The sequence below is a fragment of the Panulirus ornatus genome, chromosome 57 (genome assembly GCF_036320965.1).
Source record: "Panulirus ornatus isolate Po-2019 chromosome 57, ASM3632096v1, whole genome shotgun sequence".
Classification (NCBI taxonomy): Eukaryota; Metazoa; Arthropoda; class Malacostraca; order Decapoda; family Palinuridae; genus Panulirus; species Panulirus ornatus.
Window position 1 is genome coordinate 30,997,789 of NC_092280.1, and position 15,604 is coordinate 31,013,392.

The following is a 15,604-nucleotide window of genomic DNA, read 5'->3' on the forward strand; positions in this document are numbered from 1 at the left end:
AGTAAGAGTATTAGTGAAAGAGAAGAGAGAGGCATTTGGACGATTTTTGCAGGGAAAAAATGCAATTGAGTGGGAGATGTATAAAAGAAAGAGACAGGAGGTCAAGAGAAAGGTGCAAGAGGTGAAAAAGAGGGCAAATGAGAGTTGGGGTGAGAGAGTATCATTAAATTTTAGGGAGAATAAAAAGATGTTCTGGAAGGAGGTAAATAAAGTGCGTAAGACAAGGGAGCAAATGGGAACTTCAGTGAAGGGCGCAAATGGGGAGGTGATAACAAGTAGTGGTGATGTGAGAAGGAGATGGAGTGAGTATTTTGAAGGTTTGTTGAATGTGTTTGATGATAGAGTGGCAGATATAGGGTGTTTTGGTCGAGGTGGTGTGCAAAGTGAGAGGGTTAGGGAAAATGATTTGGTAAACAGAGAAGAGGTAGTGAAAGCTTTGCGGAAGATGAAAGTCGGCAAGGCAGCAGGTTTGGATGGTATTGCAGTGGAATTTATTAAAAAAGGGGGTGACTGTATCGTTGACTGGTTGGTAAGGTTATTTAATGTATGTATGACTCATGGTGAGGTGCCTGAGGATTGGCGGAATGCGTGCATAGTGCCATTGTACAAAGGCAAAGGGGATAAGAGTGAGTGCTCAAATTACAGAGGTATAAGTTTGTTGAGTATTCCTGGTAAATTATATGGGAGGGTATTGATTGAGAGGGTGAAGGCATGTACAGAGCATCAGACTGGGGAAGAGCAGTGTGGTTTCAGAAGTGGTAGAGGATGTGTGGATCAGGTGTTTGCTTTGAAGAATGTATGTGAGAAATACTTAGAAAAGCAAATGGATTTGTATGTAGCATTTATGGATCTGGAGAAGGCATATGATAGAGTTGATAGAGATGCTCTGTGGAAGGTATTAAGAATATATGGTGTGGGAGGAAAGTTGTTAGAAGCAGTGAAAAGTTTTTATCGAGGATGTAAGGCATGTGTACGTGTAGGAAGAGAGGAAAGTGATTGGTTCTCAGTGAATGTAGGTTTGTGGCAGGGGTGTGTGATGTCTCCATGGTTGTTTAATTTGTTTATGGATGGGGTTGTTAGGGAGGTAAATGCAAGAGTTTTGGAAAGAGGGGCAAGTATGAAGTCTGTTGGGGATGAGAGAGCTTGGGAAGTGAGTCAGTTGCTGTTCGCTGATGATACAGCGCTGGTGGCTGATTCATGTGAGAAACTGCAGAAGCTGGTGACTGAGTTCGGTAAAGTGTGTGGAAGAAGAAAGTTAAGAGTAAATGTGAATAAGAGCAAGGTTATTAGGTACAGTAGGGTTGAGGGTCAAGTCAATTGGGAGGTGAGTTTGAATGGAGAAAAACTGGAGGAAGTGAAGTGTTTTAGATATCTGGGAGTGGATCTGGCAGCGGATGGAACCATGGAAGCGGAAGTGGATCATAGGGTGGGGGAGGGGGCGAAAATTCTGGGGGCCTTGAAGAATGTGTGGAAGTCGAGAACATTATCTCGGAAAGCAAAAATGGGTATGTTTGAAGGAATAGTGGTTCCAACAATGTTGTATGGTTGCGAGGCGTGGGCTCCATATGGATAGAGTTGTGCGCAGGAGGATGGATGTGCTGGAAATGAGATGTTTGAGGACAATGTGTGGTGTGAGGTGGTTTGATCGAGTGAGTAACGTAAGGGTAAGAGAGATGTGTGGGAATAAAAAGAGCGTGGTTGAGAGAGCAGAAGAGGGTGTTTTGAAGTGGTTTGGGCACATGGAGAGAATGAGTGAGGAAAGATTGACTAAGAGGATATATGTGTCGGAGGTGGAGGGAACGAGGAGAAGAGGGAGACCAAATTGGAGGTGGAAAGATGGAGTGAAAAAGATTTTGTGTGATCGGGGCCTGAACATGCAGGAGGGTGAAAGGAGGGCAAGGAATAGAGTGATTTGGAGCGATGTGGTATACCGGGGTTGACGTGCTGTCAGTGGATTGAATCAAGGCATGTGAAGCGTCTGGGGTAAACCATGGAAAGCTGTGTAGGTATGTATATTTGCGTGTGTGGACGTATGTATATACATGTGTATGGGGGGGGGGTTGGGCCATTTCTTTCGTCTGTTTCCTTGCGCTACCTCGCAAACGCGGGAGACAGCGACAAAGTATAATAAAATAACATAAATAAATATATATATATATATATATGGATGGGGTTGTTAGGGAGGTGAATGCAAGAGTTTTGGAAAGAGGGGCAAGTATGAAGTCTGTTGGGGATGAGATAGCTTGGGAAGTGAGTCAGTTGTTGTTCGCTGATGATACAGCGCTGGTGGCTGATTCATGTGAGAAACTGCAGAAGCTGGTGACTGAGTTTGGTAAAGTGTGTGAAAGAAGAAAGTTAAGAGTAAATGTGAATAAGAGCAAGGTTATTAGGTACAGTAGGGTTGAGGGTCAATTCAATTGGGAGGTGAGTTTGAATGGAGAAAAACTGGAGGAAGTGAAGTGTTTTAGATATCTGGGAGTGGATCTGGCAGCGGATGGAACCATGGAAGCGGAAGTGGATCATAGGGTGGGGAGGGGGCGAAAATTGATCCAATTCACCCTATTCCTTGCCCTCCTTTCACCCTCCTGCATGCTCAGGCCCCGATCACACAAAATCTTTTTCACTCCATCTTTCTACCTCCAATTTGGTCTCCCACTTCTCCTCGTTCCCTCCACCTCCAACACATATATCCTCTTGGTCAATCTTTCCTCACTCATTCTCTCCATGTGCCCAAACCATTTCAAAACACCCTCTTCTGCTCTCTCAACCACGCTCTTTTTATTTCCACACATCTCTCTTACCCTTACGTTACTTACTTGATCAAACCACCTCACACCACACATTGTCCTCAAACATCTCATTTCCAGCACATCCACCCTCCTGCGCACAACTCTCTCCATAGCCCACGCCTCGCAACCATACAACATTGTTGGAACCACTATTCCTTCAAACATACCCATTTTTGCTTTCCGAGATAATGTTCTCGACTTCCACACATTCTTCAAGGCTCCCAGGATTTTCGCCCCCTCCCCCACCCTATGATCCACTTCCGCTTCCATGGTTCCATCCGCTGCCAGATCCACTCCCAGATATCTAAAACACTTTACTTCCTCCAGTTTTTCTCCATTCAAACTTACCTCCCAATTGACTTGACCCTCAACCCTACTGTACCTAATTACCTTGCTCTTATTCACATTTATTCTTAACTTTCTTCTTTCACACACTTTACCAGACTCAGTCGCCAGCTTCTGCAGTTTCTCACATGAATCAGCCACCAGCACTGTATCATCAGCGAACAACAACTGACTCACTTCCCAAGCCTCTCATCCACAACAGACTGCATACTTGCTCCTCTTTCCAAAACTTGCATTTACCTCCCAAACAACCCCATCCATAAACAAATTAAACAACCATGGAGACATCACACACCCCTGCTGCAAACCTACATTCACTGAGAACCAATCACTTTCCTCTCTTCCTACACGAACACATGCCCTACATCCTCGATAAAAACTTTTCACTGCTTCTAACAACTTGCCTCCCACACCATATATTCTTAATACATTCCACAGAGCATCTCTATCAACTCTATAATATGCCTTCTCCAGATCCATAAATGCTACATACAAATCCATTTGCTTTTCTAAGTATTTCTCACATACATTCTTCAAAGCAAACACCTGATCCACACATCCTCTACCACTTCTGAAACCACACTACTCTTCCCCAATCTGATGCTCTGTACATGCCTTCACCCTCTCAATCAATACCCTCCCATATAATTTACCAGGAATACTCAACAAACTTATACCTCTGTAATTTGAGCACTCACTCTTATCCCCTTTGCCTTTGTACAATGGCACTATGCACGCATTCCGCCAATCCTCAGGCACCTCACCATGAGTCATACATACATTAAGTAACCTTACCAACCAGTCAATAATACAGTCACCCCCTTTTTTAATAAATTCCACTGCAATACCATCCAAACCTGCTGCCCTGACGGCTATCATCTTCCGCAAAGCTTTTACTACCTCTTCTCTGTTTACCAAATCATTTTCCCTAACCCTCTCACTTTGCACACCACCTCGACCAAAACACCCTATATCTGCCACTCTATCATCAAACACATTCAACAAACCTTCAAAATACTCACTCCATCTCCTTCTCACATCACCACTACTTGTTATCACCTCCCCATTTGCGCCCTTCACTGAAGTTCCCATTTGCTCCCTTGCCTTACGCACTTTATTTACCTCCTTCCAGAACATCTTTTTATTCTCCCTAAAATTTAATGATACTCTCTCACCCCAACTCTCATTTGCCCTCTTTTTCACCTCTTGCACCTTTCTCTTGACCTCCTATCTCTTTCTTTTATACATCTCCCACTCAGTTGCCTTTTTTTCCCTGCAAAAATCGTCCAAATGCCTCTCTCTTCTCTTTCACTAATAATCTTACTTCTTCATCCCACCACTCACTACCCTTTCTAATCAACCCACCTCCCACTCTCCTCATGCTACAAGCATCTTTTGCGCAATCCATCACTGATTCCCTAAATACATCCCATTCCTCCCCCACTCCCCTTACTTCCATTGTTCTCACCTTTTTCCATTCTGTACTCAGTCTCTCCTGGTACTTTTTTTATTTTATTTTTTTTATTTTGCTTTGTCACTGTCTCCCGCGTTTGCGAGGTAGCACAAGGAAACAGACGAAAGAAATGGCCCAACCCACCCCCATACACATGTATATACATACATGTCCACACATGCAAATATACATACCTATACATCTCAATGTACACATATTTACACACACAGACACATACATATATACCCATGCACACAATTCACACTGCCTTTATTCATTCCCATCGCCACCTCGCCACACATGGAATACCATCCCCCTCCCCCCTCATGTGTGCGAGGTAGCGCTAGGAAAAGACAACAAAGGCCCCATTCGTTCACACTCAGTCTCTAGCTGTTATGCAATAATGCCCAAAACCACAGCTCCCTTTCCACATCCAGGCCCCACCCAACTTTCCATGGTTTACCCCAGACGCTTCACATGCCCTGATTCAATCCACTGACAGCACGTCAACCCCGGTATACCAGATTGATCCAATTCACTCTATTCCTTGCCCGGCTTTCACCCTCCTGCATGTTCAGGCCCCGATCACTCAAAATCTTTTTCACTCCATCTTTCTACCTCCAATTTGGTCTCCCACTTCTCCTCGTTCCCTCCACTTCCGACACTTATATCCTCTTGGTCAATCTTATATAACTTATATCTTGGTCAATATATATATATATATATATATATATATATATATATATATATATATATATATATATATATATATATATATTTTCTTTTTTCAAACTATTCGCCATTTCCCGCATTAGCAAGGTAGCATTAAGAACAGAGGACTGGGCCTTTGAGGGAATATCCTCACCTGGCCCCCTTCTCTGTTCCTTCTTTTGGAAAATTAAAAAAAAAAAAAAAAAATAAACGAGAGGGGAGGATTTCCAGCCCCCCGCTCCCTCCCCTTTTAGTCGCCTTCTACGACACGCAGGGAATACGTGGGAAGTATTCTTTCTCCCCTATCCCCAGGGATTATATATATATATATATATATATATATATATATATATATATATATATATATATATATATATATATATATATATATATATATTTTTTTTTTTTTCATACTATTCGCCATTTCCCGCATTAGCGAGGTAGCTTTAAGAACAGAGGACTGGGCCTTTGAGGGAATATCCTCATATGGCCCCCTTCTCTGTTCCTTCTTTTGGAAAATTTAAAAAAAAAATGAGAGGGGAGGATTTCCAGCCCCCCGCTCCCTTCCCTTTTAGTCGCCTTCTACGACATGCAGGGAATACGTGGGACGTATTCTTTCTCCCCTATATATATTTATCTATTTATCCACTTTGCCCCGTCGCCGTCCCCCGCACCAGCGAGGCAGCGCAAGGAAACAGACAAAAGAATGGCCCAACCCACCCACACACACATGTATACACACACACGTCCACACACACCACATATACATACCTATACATCTCAACGCACACACACATATACACACACAGACATACACATATATACCCATGCACACAATTCACACCGTCTGCCCCCATTCATTCCCATCGCCACCCCGCCACACATGGAACAACAACATCCTTCCCCCTCATGTGTGTGAGGCAGCGCTAGGAAAAGACAACAAAGGCCCCATTCGTTCACACTCAGTCTCCAGCCGTCATGCAACAATGCACCGAAGAAGATTTACTGTTCTGTAACAAAGTCATTCCTAATAAACTTAAAGACGACCTAAATATGGCTCTACACTGTAGGGAATTACAGCTTTTGGATTTAAGCAGTAGTGATCCCATCAACCTTTTGATGTTTTACAAGCAGTCTACAAAACAGTCACTGGGTCATCTTAAATTGCAGTATGAAAACAAGCTGGCATCTGCAGCAGATGAGGTTCCTCAGGGTGCATCATTAAGGGGAGAGGACACAAGAATGAACACCACAGGCAGTGTGATTCACCAGAAACTGGGCTGTAATCATGAGGAGATACCCCATATAAAGAAAGTTACTGCAGCTATATCTAATGTTCCTTTGAAATCAGAGAATGCAGCGCTTGAAGGTTTCCGAGTATCAGAAGTACAAGTAGAAGCATATGCTCCTTCTGTCTTTCATTTGTATAAAGAACTTGGGGAGCTAGGCATCATTAATGATATTCCACCTTGGTTAGAAAAAATGAGAACCAATGGGAAAACGTACTGTAAAGCCAAATATTTATAGGACTTTGATTAGTTTCTTTTATGTTTCATGAACAAAATATTCTGAATGGTAAAGCATATATACATATATACATATATCCCTGGGGATAGGGGAGAAAGAATACTTCCCACGTATTCCCTGCGTGTCGTAGAAGGCGACTAAAAGGGGAGGGAGCGGGGGGCTGGAAATCTTCCGCTCGGTTTTTTTTTTTTTTTTTTTTTTCCAAAACAAGGAACAGAGAAGGGGGCCTGGTGAGGATATTCCCTCCAAGGCCCAGTCCTCTGTTCTTAACGCTACCTCGCTAACGCGGGAAATGGGGAATAGTTTGAAAGAAAAGATATATATATATATTATCCCTGGGGATAAGGGAGAAAGAATACTTCCCACGTATTCCCTGCGTGTCGTAGAAGGTGACTAAAAGGGAAGGGAGCGGGGGGGGGGGGCTGGAAATCGTCCCCTCTCTTTTTTTTTTCCAAAGGAAGGAACAGAGAAGGGGGCTGGATGAGGATGTTTCTTCAGAGGCCCAGTCCTCTGTTCTTAACGCTACCTCACTGACGCGGGAAATGGCGAATAGTATGAAAGAAAGAAAGAATATATATATATATATATATATATATATATATATATATATATATATATATATATATATATATATATATATATATTTCCAGCCCCCCGCTCCCTCCCCTTTTAGTCACCTTCTACGACACGCAGGTTTTTTTTTTTTTTTCTTTTTTCTTTTTTTTTTTTCAAAAGAAGGAACAGAGAATTGGGCCAGGTGAGGGTATTCCCTCAAAGGCCCAGTCCTCTGTTCTTAACGCTACCTCGCTAATGCGGGAAATGGCGAATAGTTTGAAAAAAAAAAAAAAATATATATATATATATATATATATATATATATATATATATATATATATATATATATATATCCCTGGGGATAGGGGATGAAGAATACTTCCCACATATTCCCTGCGTGTCATAAAAGGCGACTAAAAGGGGAGGGAGCAGGAGGCTGGAAATCCTCCCCTCTCGTTTTTTTTTTCTTTTTTTTAATTTTCCAAAAGAAGGAATAGAGGGGGGCCAGGTGAGGATATTCCACAAAGGCCCAGTCCTCTGTTCTTAACGCTACCTCGCTAATGCGGGAAATGGCGGATAGTTTAAAAGAAAAAAAGAATATATATATATATGGAAGGTGAGAACATTATCTCGGAAAGCAAAATGGGTATGTTTGAAGGAATAGTGGTTCCAACAATGTTATATGGTTGCGAGGCATGGGCTATAGATAGGGTTGTGCGGAGGAGGGTGGATGTGTTGGAAATGAGATGTTTGAGGACAGTATGTGGTGTGAGGTGGTTTGATCGAGTAAGTAATGTAAGGGTAAGAGAGATATGTGGAAATAAAAAGAGTGTGGTTGAGAAAGCAGAAGAGGGTGTTTTGAAATGGTTTGGGCACATGGAGAGAATGAGTGAGGAAAGATTGACCAAGAGGATATATGTGTCGGAGGTGGAGGGAACGAGGAGAAGTGGGAGACCAAATTGGAGGTGGAAAGATGGAGTGAAAAAGATTTTGAGTGATCGGGGCCTGAACATGCAGGAGGGTGAAAAGCTTGCAAGGAATAGAGTGAATTGGATCGATGTGGTATACCGGGGTTGACGTGCTGTCAGTGGATTGAATCAGGGCATGTGAAGTGTTTGTGGTAAACCATGGAAAGTTGGGTGGGGCCTGGATGTGGAGAGGGAGCTGTGGTTTCGGGCATTATTGCATGACAGCTGGAGACTGAGTGTGAACGAATGGGGCCTTTGTTATCCTTTCCTAGCGCTACCTCGCACACATGAGGGGGGAGGGGGATGGTATTCCATGTGTCGCGAGGTGGCGATGGGAATGAATAAAGGCAGACAGTGGGAATTGTGTGCATGGGTATATATGTATGTGTCTGTGTGTGTATATATATATGTGTACATTGAGATGTATAGGTATGTATATTTGCGTGTGGACGTGTGTGTATATACATGTGTATGGGGGTGGGTTGGGCCATTTCTCTCTTCTGTTTCCTTGCGCTACCTCGCAAATGCGGGAGACAGCGACAAAGCAAAATAAATAAATAAATAAATATTATATATGCATATATACATATATGTATATATGTATATATGTATATATGCATATATACAATATGCATATATACCCTAGCCTGAGCCAGGTACCCATTTTACCGACCATCCCCTAGGGGTGGATGAACAGCTGAGTTAATGGTGGACCAACTGCTGTAACTAGGATTCGAACCTATGCGCTTGACCCTGGGAGGCCCATGGATGTATCACAGTGTGCTCATATACTCTCCTTTCGCTTTAACTGGCAGTTTTACATCATCTCACCACTTGGTACTATTTCTCACCTGCCTTGTGTAACATGCCTTACACATACCACACGCTTCTCTCGCATATGCCAGCACTGCTTCTCTAAATACTTATCATTCCTCATCCTTTACACTGGCTTCATATCATTTATTCTTACCTTTGGCCAATCTATTCTCAATCCTTCATCATTATTTCTTTATACACATCTCTTGTCTAAGTTCACTTACTTTCATCTTTCTCTTCTAACCCATATCGTTTCCTCTTTTCTGAAAACCTCAACAAAGCTTCACCCTCACCTCCACCGGTAATGGGTCAGACATCCCACTAGCTGTCCCTCTCAGCGCACTCACATTCCAGTGTCTTTTCTGGATGCCTGTCAATTAGTGTGTTATCCAGTAATGCCTGTGGACCATCTTTCCTACTCACATACATATACTTTGTTATGTCACTTTTTTAACCAAGTATTCCCAATCACCTGCACACATCTCTACAAGCTGTTCGTTATTTCCATTCACCATACTGAATACCCCATGCCCCCAATTATACTTTCAACTTTCACATTACTCATTGCATTTAAGTCGGCTGCTACAGTGCTCACCTTTGCATGTATATCATCCATCACTTATACCCAGCCTCTTGTATGAAACTGTTGAGACCCTCACTAAGTTGCTCCCAAAATGCTTGCCTCTTATCATCCTCCTTCTCATGGCCGGATGCATAAGCACTAACAATCATGCATCTCTTGCACCCCACTTCACTTTCTACAGACATCAGCCTGGAGCTCACTTCCGTACATTCTTTCACACATTCCCACAACTGTTTCAGCTATAGTGGTACCCTTTCCTTAGCTTTTGCCCTCACACCAGCCCCTGACTGTACTCCTAAGACATTCCTAAACCATTCTTCCCCTATACACTTGAGCTTTGTTGCACTCAGAGCCAAAACATCCAGGTTCCTTTCATAAAACATATTACCTATATCTCCTTTCTTCTCTTTTTGATTACATCAACACACATTCAGATACCCCCAGCCTGATCCTTTGAACAAGATTAGCACTCCTTGCTTGGATATTTTTTCTATTTAATCTTTTAGAAATTGAAACATTATTGATAAGATGTTTGTCTGTGACTGTACTTGAATATATGTGATATATGAATATACATATATTGATTTGTTACTTTATCTTAAGGCTGTGTGTGTATTTCCGGGGCTGCCACCACCTAGAAGAGATGATGTACAGGGTTAATCTTCGACGATCACAGCTGCTTCAACTTATTGATAAATTCCGCCAAGTTCTTATCACATGTCAACATCCAGATGACTCCATTACTCTCTCCATCCACAGTAAATGATGCTCTGTAATATTTAGATAATACTGTAGATAAGAATAATGTTTATGTGCCCTGTGCTCAACACAGAAAATTGTTTTTTCTTAATTTCCCTTCTCCATTAGGCAAATGGATGCAGAGAAGCCATATTCTGATTTGGATCCCTGATTACATATGAACTCCTAAGAGCATATTGCTCATGTGATGGATATATGACTTCTTTACTTTTGTTTTGTTACCTGATCATCGGTATCTGAATAATGAACATGTTTTGCTAAATTTTAAAACTATACTAAAATCTGTCATTTGTAAATCATTTGCATTTTTTTGTTAAATCAAGGCATAGAAAAAATTTAATAAGGAAAGTTTCAATATATACACTGAAGCATATGCATAGGTTTTTTTTTGTTTTGTTTTTTTTTTGTCTCCCGCGTTTGCGAGGTAGCGCAAGGAAACAGATGAAAGAAATGGCCCAACCCACCCCCATACACATGTATATACATACGTCCACACGCAAATATACATACCTACACAGCTTTCCATGGTTTACCCCAGACGCTTCACATGCCCTGATTCAATCCACTGACAGCACGTCAACCCTGGTATACCACATCGATCCAATTCACTCTATTCCTTGCCCTCCTTTCACCCTCCTGCATGTTCAGGCCCCGATCACACAAAATCTTTTTCACTCCATCTTTCCACCTCCAATTTGGTCTCCCACTTCTCCTCATTCCCTCCACCTCCGACACATATATCCTCTTGGTCAATCTTTCCTCACTCATTCTCTCCATGTGCCCAAACCATTTCAAAACACCCTCTTCTGCTCTCTCAACCACGCTCTTTTTATTTCCACACATCTCTTTTACCCTTACGTTACTTACTCGATCAAAACACCTCACCACACATTGTCCTCAAACATCTCATTTCCAGCACATCCATCCTCCTGCGCACAACTCTATCCATAGCCCACGCCTCACAACCATACAACATTGTTGGAACCACTATTCCTTCAAATATACCCATTTTTGCTTTCTGAGATAATGTTCTCATAGGTATCCATATGATTATTTGAAGCTTAAACCTGGGTCAAACATCAGCTTTGTTGTGTATATGCTTTCTTAGCATAGTACGTTGCTTCTTGGTGTTTTGCTTGTGCTCACTGATGGCATTTAGAATATATAGGAAATTATTAATACAAACTACTCTTGTTTTGTAAATTAAGGTGGTGTAGACTCTACAAAGGAGGATTTTATCAGGCAGTAGTAGATGGCAGGCAGCTGCCGACCATGGTGTTATATTACCTGTACTGCCTGCCTGGGTACTGGGAGGATCAGTGCCTGCTGCATAGTGAGCCAGCACTTCAGTGGTACTCAAGTTGCTCTCCTTTGAACCAAGAAGTTGTCTTTCCTTTCTGCCTTACCCACATGTGGATTATTAACATTCTGTCTACAAACATACAATCTCTTCTTGTCACATAACACTTGACCAACAACTCACACAACTAATTCTTCCTAACTCAAGATTTTTCTATGGTGAGTGCTATGCATTAGCTCTGCCTTTTGTCAAAATGGCTGGAGCAATGAATAGAAGTAGTAGTTAGGAATATTAGACAGGAGCATTAAGTAGAAACTTTAGGTAGAAGTAGTAGGTAAGAACAGCTGGGAGCATTAGGCAGAAGTAGTAGGTTGGACGATTATAAGTACCTCAGCATCCTTGATGGAGCAGGAGGGCAGTGAAAATTCTACAGTGCCCTGCTAGAAGAGGGGCTCCATAACATCACCAGAGCCCCTCTAAATCCTCAACAATGGATTGCGTTACTCGTGGGACATTTGGTGCCAAAGCTCATGCATCACTTGGTGCTGGGTGAAGTGTATAAGACAGTTAGCACACACGGACAGATGGGTGTGAGTGGAGGTTTGCCGCTGGCTCTGTCTAGCCCATGACATGCCCTGTGCATACTTCCACTCGGCGGCAGGAGATGGTGGGCTTGGTATACCAGACTTTGTCTTGACCGTCCGGTTGAATAAACAAGCCAGGTTTGAGAAGTTACTCACCTCGACTGATCCCGTGATTCAGGCGGCTGTCTGGGAGCCTGCAGTGTTGAGCAAGCTCCCGTGCTGGACTGGACCCGCTTGCATTGCTGGTGGACAGGTGGGTAACAAACTCGAACGTCATCACCCATGGAGGGCCAATCCGGTCAGCACCGTTGACGCTGGGGGTCTCGCTCCATCTGCTGCCTTGCCTCAGGTTAGCAGATGGGTGAATAACGGGAACCGTTTCCTGTCCGGTTCTGACTAAGTGAAGGCCGTCCAAGTGAGGATTGGCACTTTGCCCACCCCTGCTAGAGCTTCCAGAGGCCGGCCTGAGATCAACGGCCTCTGTTACACTTGTCAGAAGCCGGGTATGCTCAGGCATATCGCACAGATGTGCCCCCATACCCATGGCGGGAGGGTGAAGAGGTATGATAACATCAGTGCCTATTTGGCCGGATGACTGAGGCAGAGGGGTTACAAGGTGTCCTGCGAGCCCCACATTCCAATTGTGGGGTCCTTTAGGAAGCCAGACATCGTGGCTTCCAAAGGTACAGAGGCCTACATAATAGACATTTAGGTCTCTGGTGTCCATTTCGCACTTTCAGCTGCACACCAGCATAAGTGCAGCTATTATGGCACCCCAGAAGTCCTGCAGGGCATACGGGATTTCACCGGCAAAGGCATCGTGCATGTGACATCTGCCACATTGAATTGGAGTGGCGCATGGTGCCAAGAAAAAGCGAGTGCTCTCAGAGGGTTAGGGCTTACGTACCAGGACCTTGAGGTGTGCACCATCAAAGCCCTAACCTGGACTCACTCCCTTCACAGGATGTGGTCCAAGAGCACAGGTTGAAAGTCGGAGCCTGCCTTGTCCATCTCGTGTTGGCCAACAGATTGGTGGAGGTCATTTCCCCCTTTGTGTGCTTGGGTGGGCGGGATTAGGCTGTTCACCCGTGGCTCCATGGGCTGGTACCAGTTCCTGAGGTCGGGTTGTCGTGATGGATGGTGGACGCCTTGGCGGGGTTGCCCATTGCTTCTGTACGACAGGCCGCACTGGAAGGTGAGCGGTGCTGGAGAGTCACTGTGTGTTTAGTCGGTAGGTAAGGTATGTTTCGAACCAGCAGCTGACTGCCACCTCTCAGCTTACTTCTGTCTATGCTATCAGCAATCTGATCTTAAATCTTCCTCTTATTGTATCCATACACTCCCCTCAATTAACAACTTCTTTCGCTGTCAACACATAGTTAGGTCGCCTACCGACACACCCCCATGCTAAGTAGCAAATTAAAATAAAAAAAAAATGCACAGATTGTTGCTGTAGTTAAACTTTCCTGCACGGTCCATCACTAATTAGGAATTGATGAAGAAAAATAGACACATTAGGTAACAGTAATTGCTGGGAACATTAAGTAGCAGTTTTGAAAACACTGTGCTAGAGTTGCCCTCAGCCAGTAGCCTGCTAAGGATGAGGCATTAAAGGCTAAGAAGTGGCACTGGATTTCAGCAGTTATGGAGACTTTTGCCATGGCCACCCTCTCCAGGGAGTTCCCAAAGGGAATAGACATCAGAGATATAGATAGATACATGGAATATTATAACAATGCAGTAGTATTTAATAAAAGGCAAATAAGCTGTAGATAGAGAAAGATTTAAGTAAATGTTCATGAGTTAGGGATGTAGTAATCAGCAGGTGCCTCTTTTCTGTATTGTATATCACATATTATAATGAAAAGCAAAGGATGATTGCATCTTCAGTATTGAGATATGTTTCATGAAAATTTGTGTTTGTCTACCAAAAATATTAATTTGCACTTTTGTGTGGGTGGCATAGTTGCAAACATTTTCAAGAGACTGTGTAATGGTCTTTTTATGTTTGTGTTCTTTATGTCATTCTTTTTTTAGAAACTGAAAATTTGATAAATTGATTTTTGATTTTTATATACATTACACATGGCAACTAGAGACTGGATGTGTGTGAATTAAACCATTTTTCATTTTTTTCCTGACTTTCATTTAACTAGGAAAAGCAGTGTAAATACAAAAAATTACTTATTTACCTTTCCCATCTTAAATAGGTAGCATCCAGAACAGGCAACTCAGTGGTCTCTTGACAACCAGGTTTTAGCTTGCTTGTATAATCATTTAGATACAGTTTGTAAGTTTAGGGAGGATTGTGATGATTTATGTAAGTGTAAGTATAGAGGTGTTTAGAGATAGGATTGTGGTTATTTATGTAAGTAGTTATAGAGGTGTTTAGAGACAGGATTGTGGTTATTTATGTAAATGTAAGTAGATATAGAGGTGTTTTGAGAAAAATTATAGATAGCTGTCTGGTTGAACTGCGTTAACTGTTAATTATGTATCATCTTCATAAATGCTTTCTTACTCAAATTCATGGTAAATGGATGCTGTTCATTTATGTCTCAGTTAAAGAATTTGCAGATTTGGAGAGAATTTGAAGTTTAGAGATGGTTTTGTGTGAGTTGCATACCTCTAAAGCAAGGAAAGGCATGCAGTTCATGTGTACATATATATAACGATGTAGTGTGTTATATCACTGAGAAAAATTAACTTTTCTACTTTTTATATGACTGCTGTATTATATTGAGGAATTTTGTGTAAGTGTGAGCATATATGCTTTAATAATATTGTCCAGAACTAGTCATGTTGCTGTCATGTAAATAGAATGGAAACCTGTGCACTATAAATTGATAAGTAGATGAATGGCGTCTTTCATTTTCATTAATTTATATTTTACTTGGGTTAAAGGAAATATTTTACAGGGATAAATGAGTTAGGGAACACATTTCATGAGAAAGATGTAGAGATATATAGTGACATTAATACTGGGCAGATTGGTATAAAAGTGGGGCATTGGTCAAAGCAGAGAGAGATTATCTTATATGTGACATTGATAGTCTAGGTTTATTTCTGTTATGGTCACATATTTTTTTCCCATATTAAATTAATCCTTGTTAAGTAGATTGAAGGTTGGTACTAAAGAGATAAACTGGAAATGTAATTTTGTTAGATCTGAAACTGATAGGACATAATACCATAGGTAGTATATATTACATTA

General features: G+C 42.2%; 1 protein-coding gene across 3 annotated transcripts in view; it reads left to right on the forward strand.

Annotated features, from left to right (window-relative positions):
* Nprl3 (GATOR complex protein Nprl3) overlaps window positions 1–15,249 on the forward strand; it is an 87,951-nt gene extending 72,702 nt beyond the window's left edge. For all 3 annotated transcript variants that reach the window (XM_071695049.1, XM_071695050.1, XM_071695051.1), the window contains one exon: window positions 10,351–15,249. In XM_071695049.1, the coding sequence (XP_071551150.1) occupies window positions 10,351–10,513 (163 nt within the window). In that variant the 3' untranslated portion in view covers window positions 10,514–15,249. The remainder of the gene's footprint in view (window positions 1–10,350) is intronic.
* Window positions 15,250–15,604: the final 355 nt, after the last annotated feature.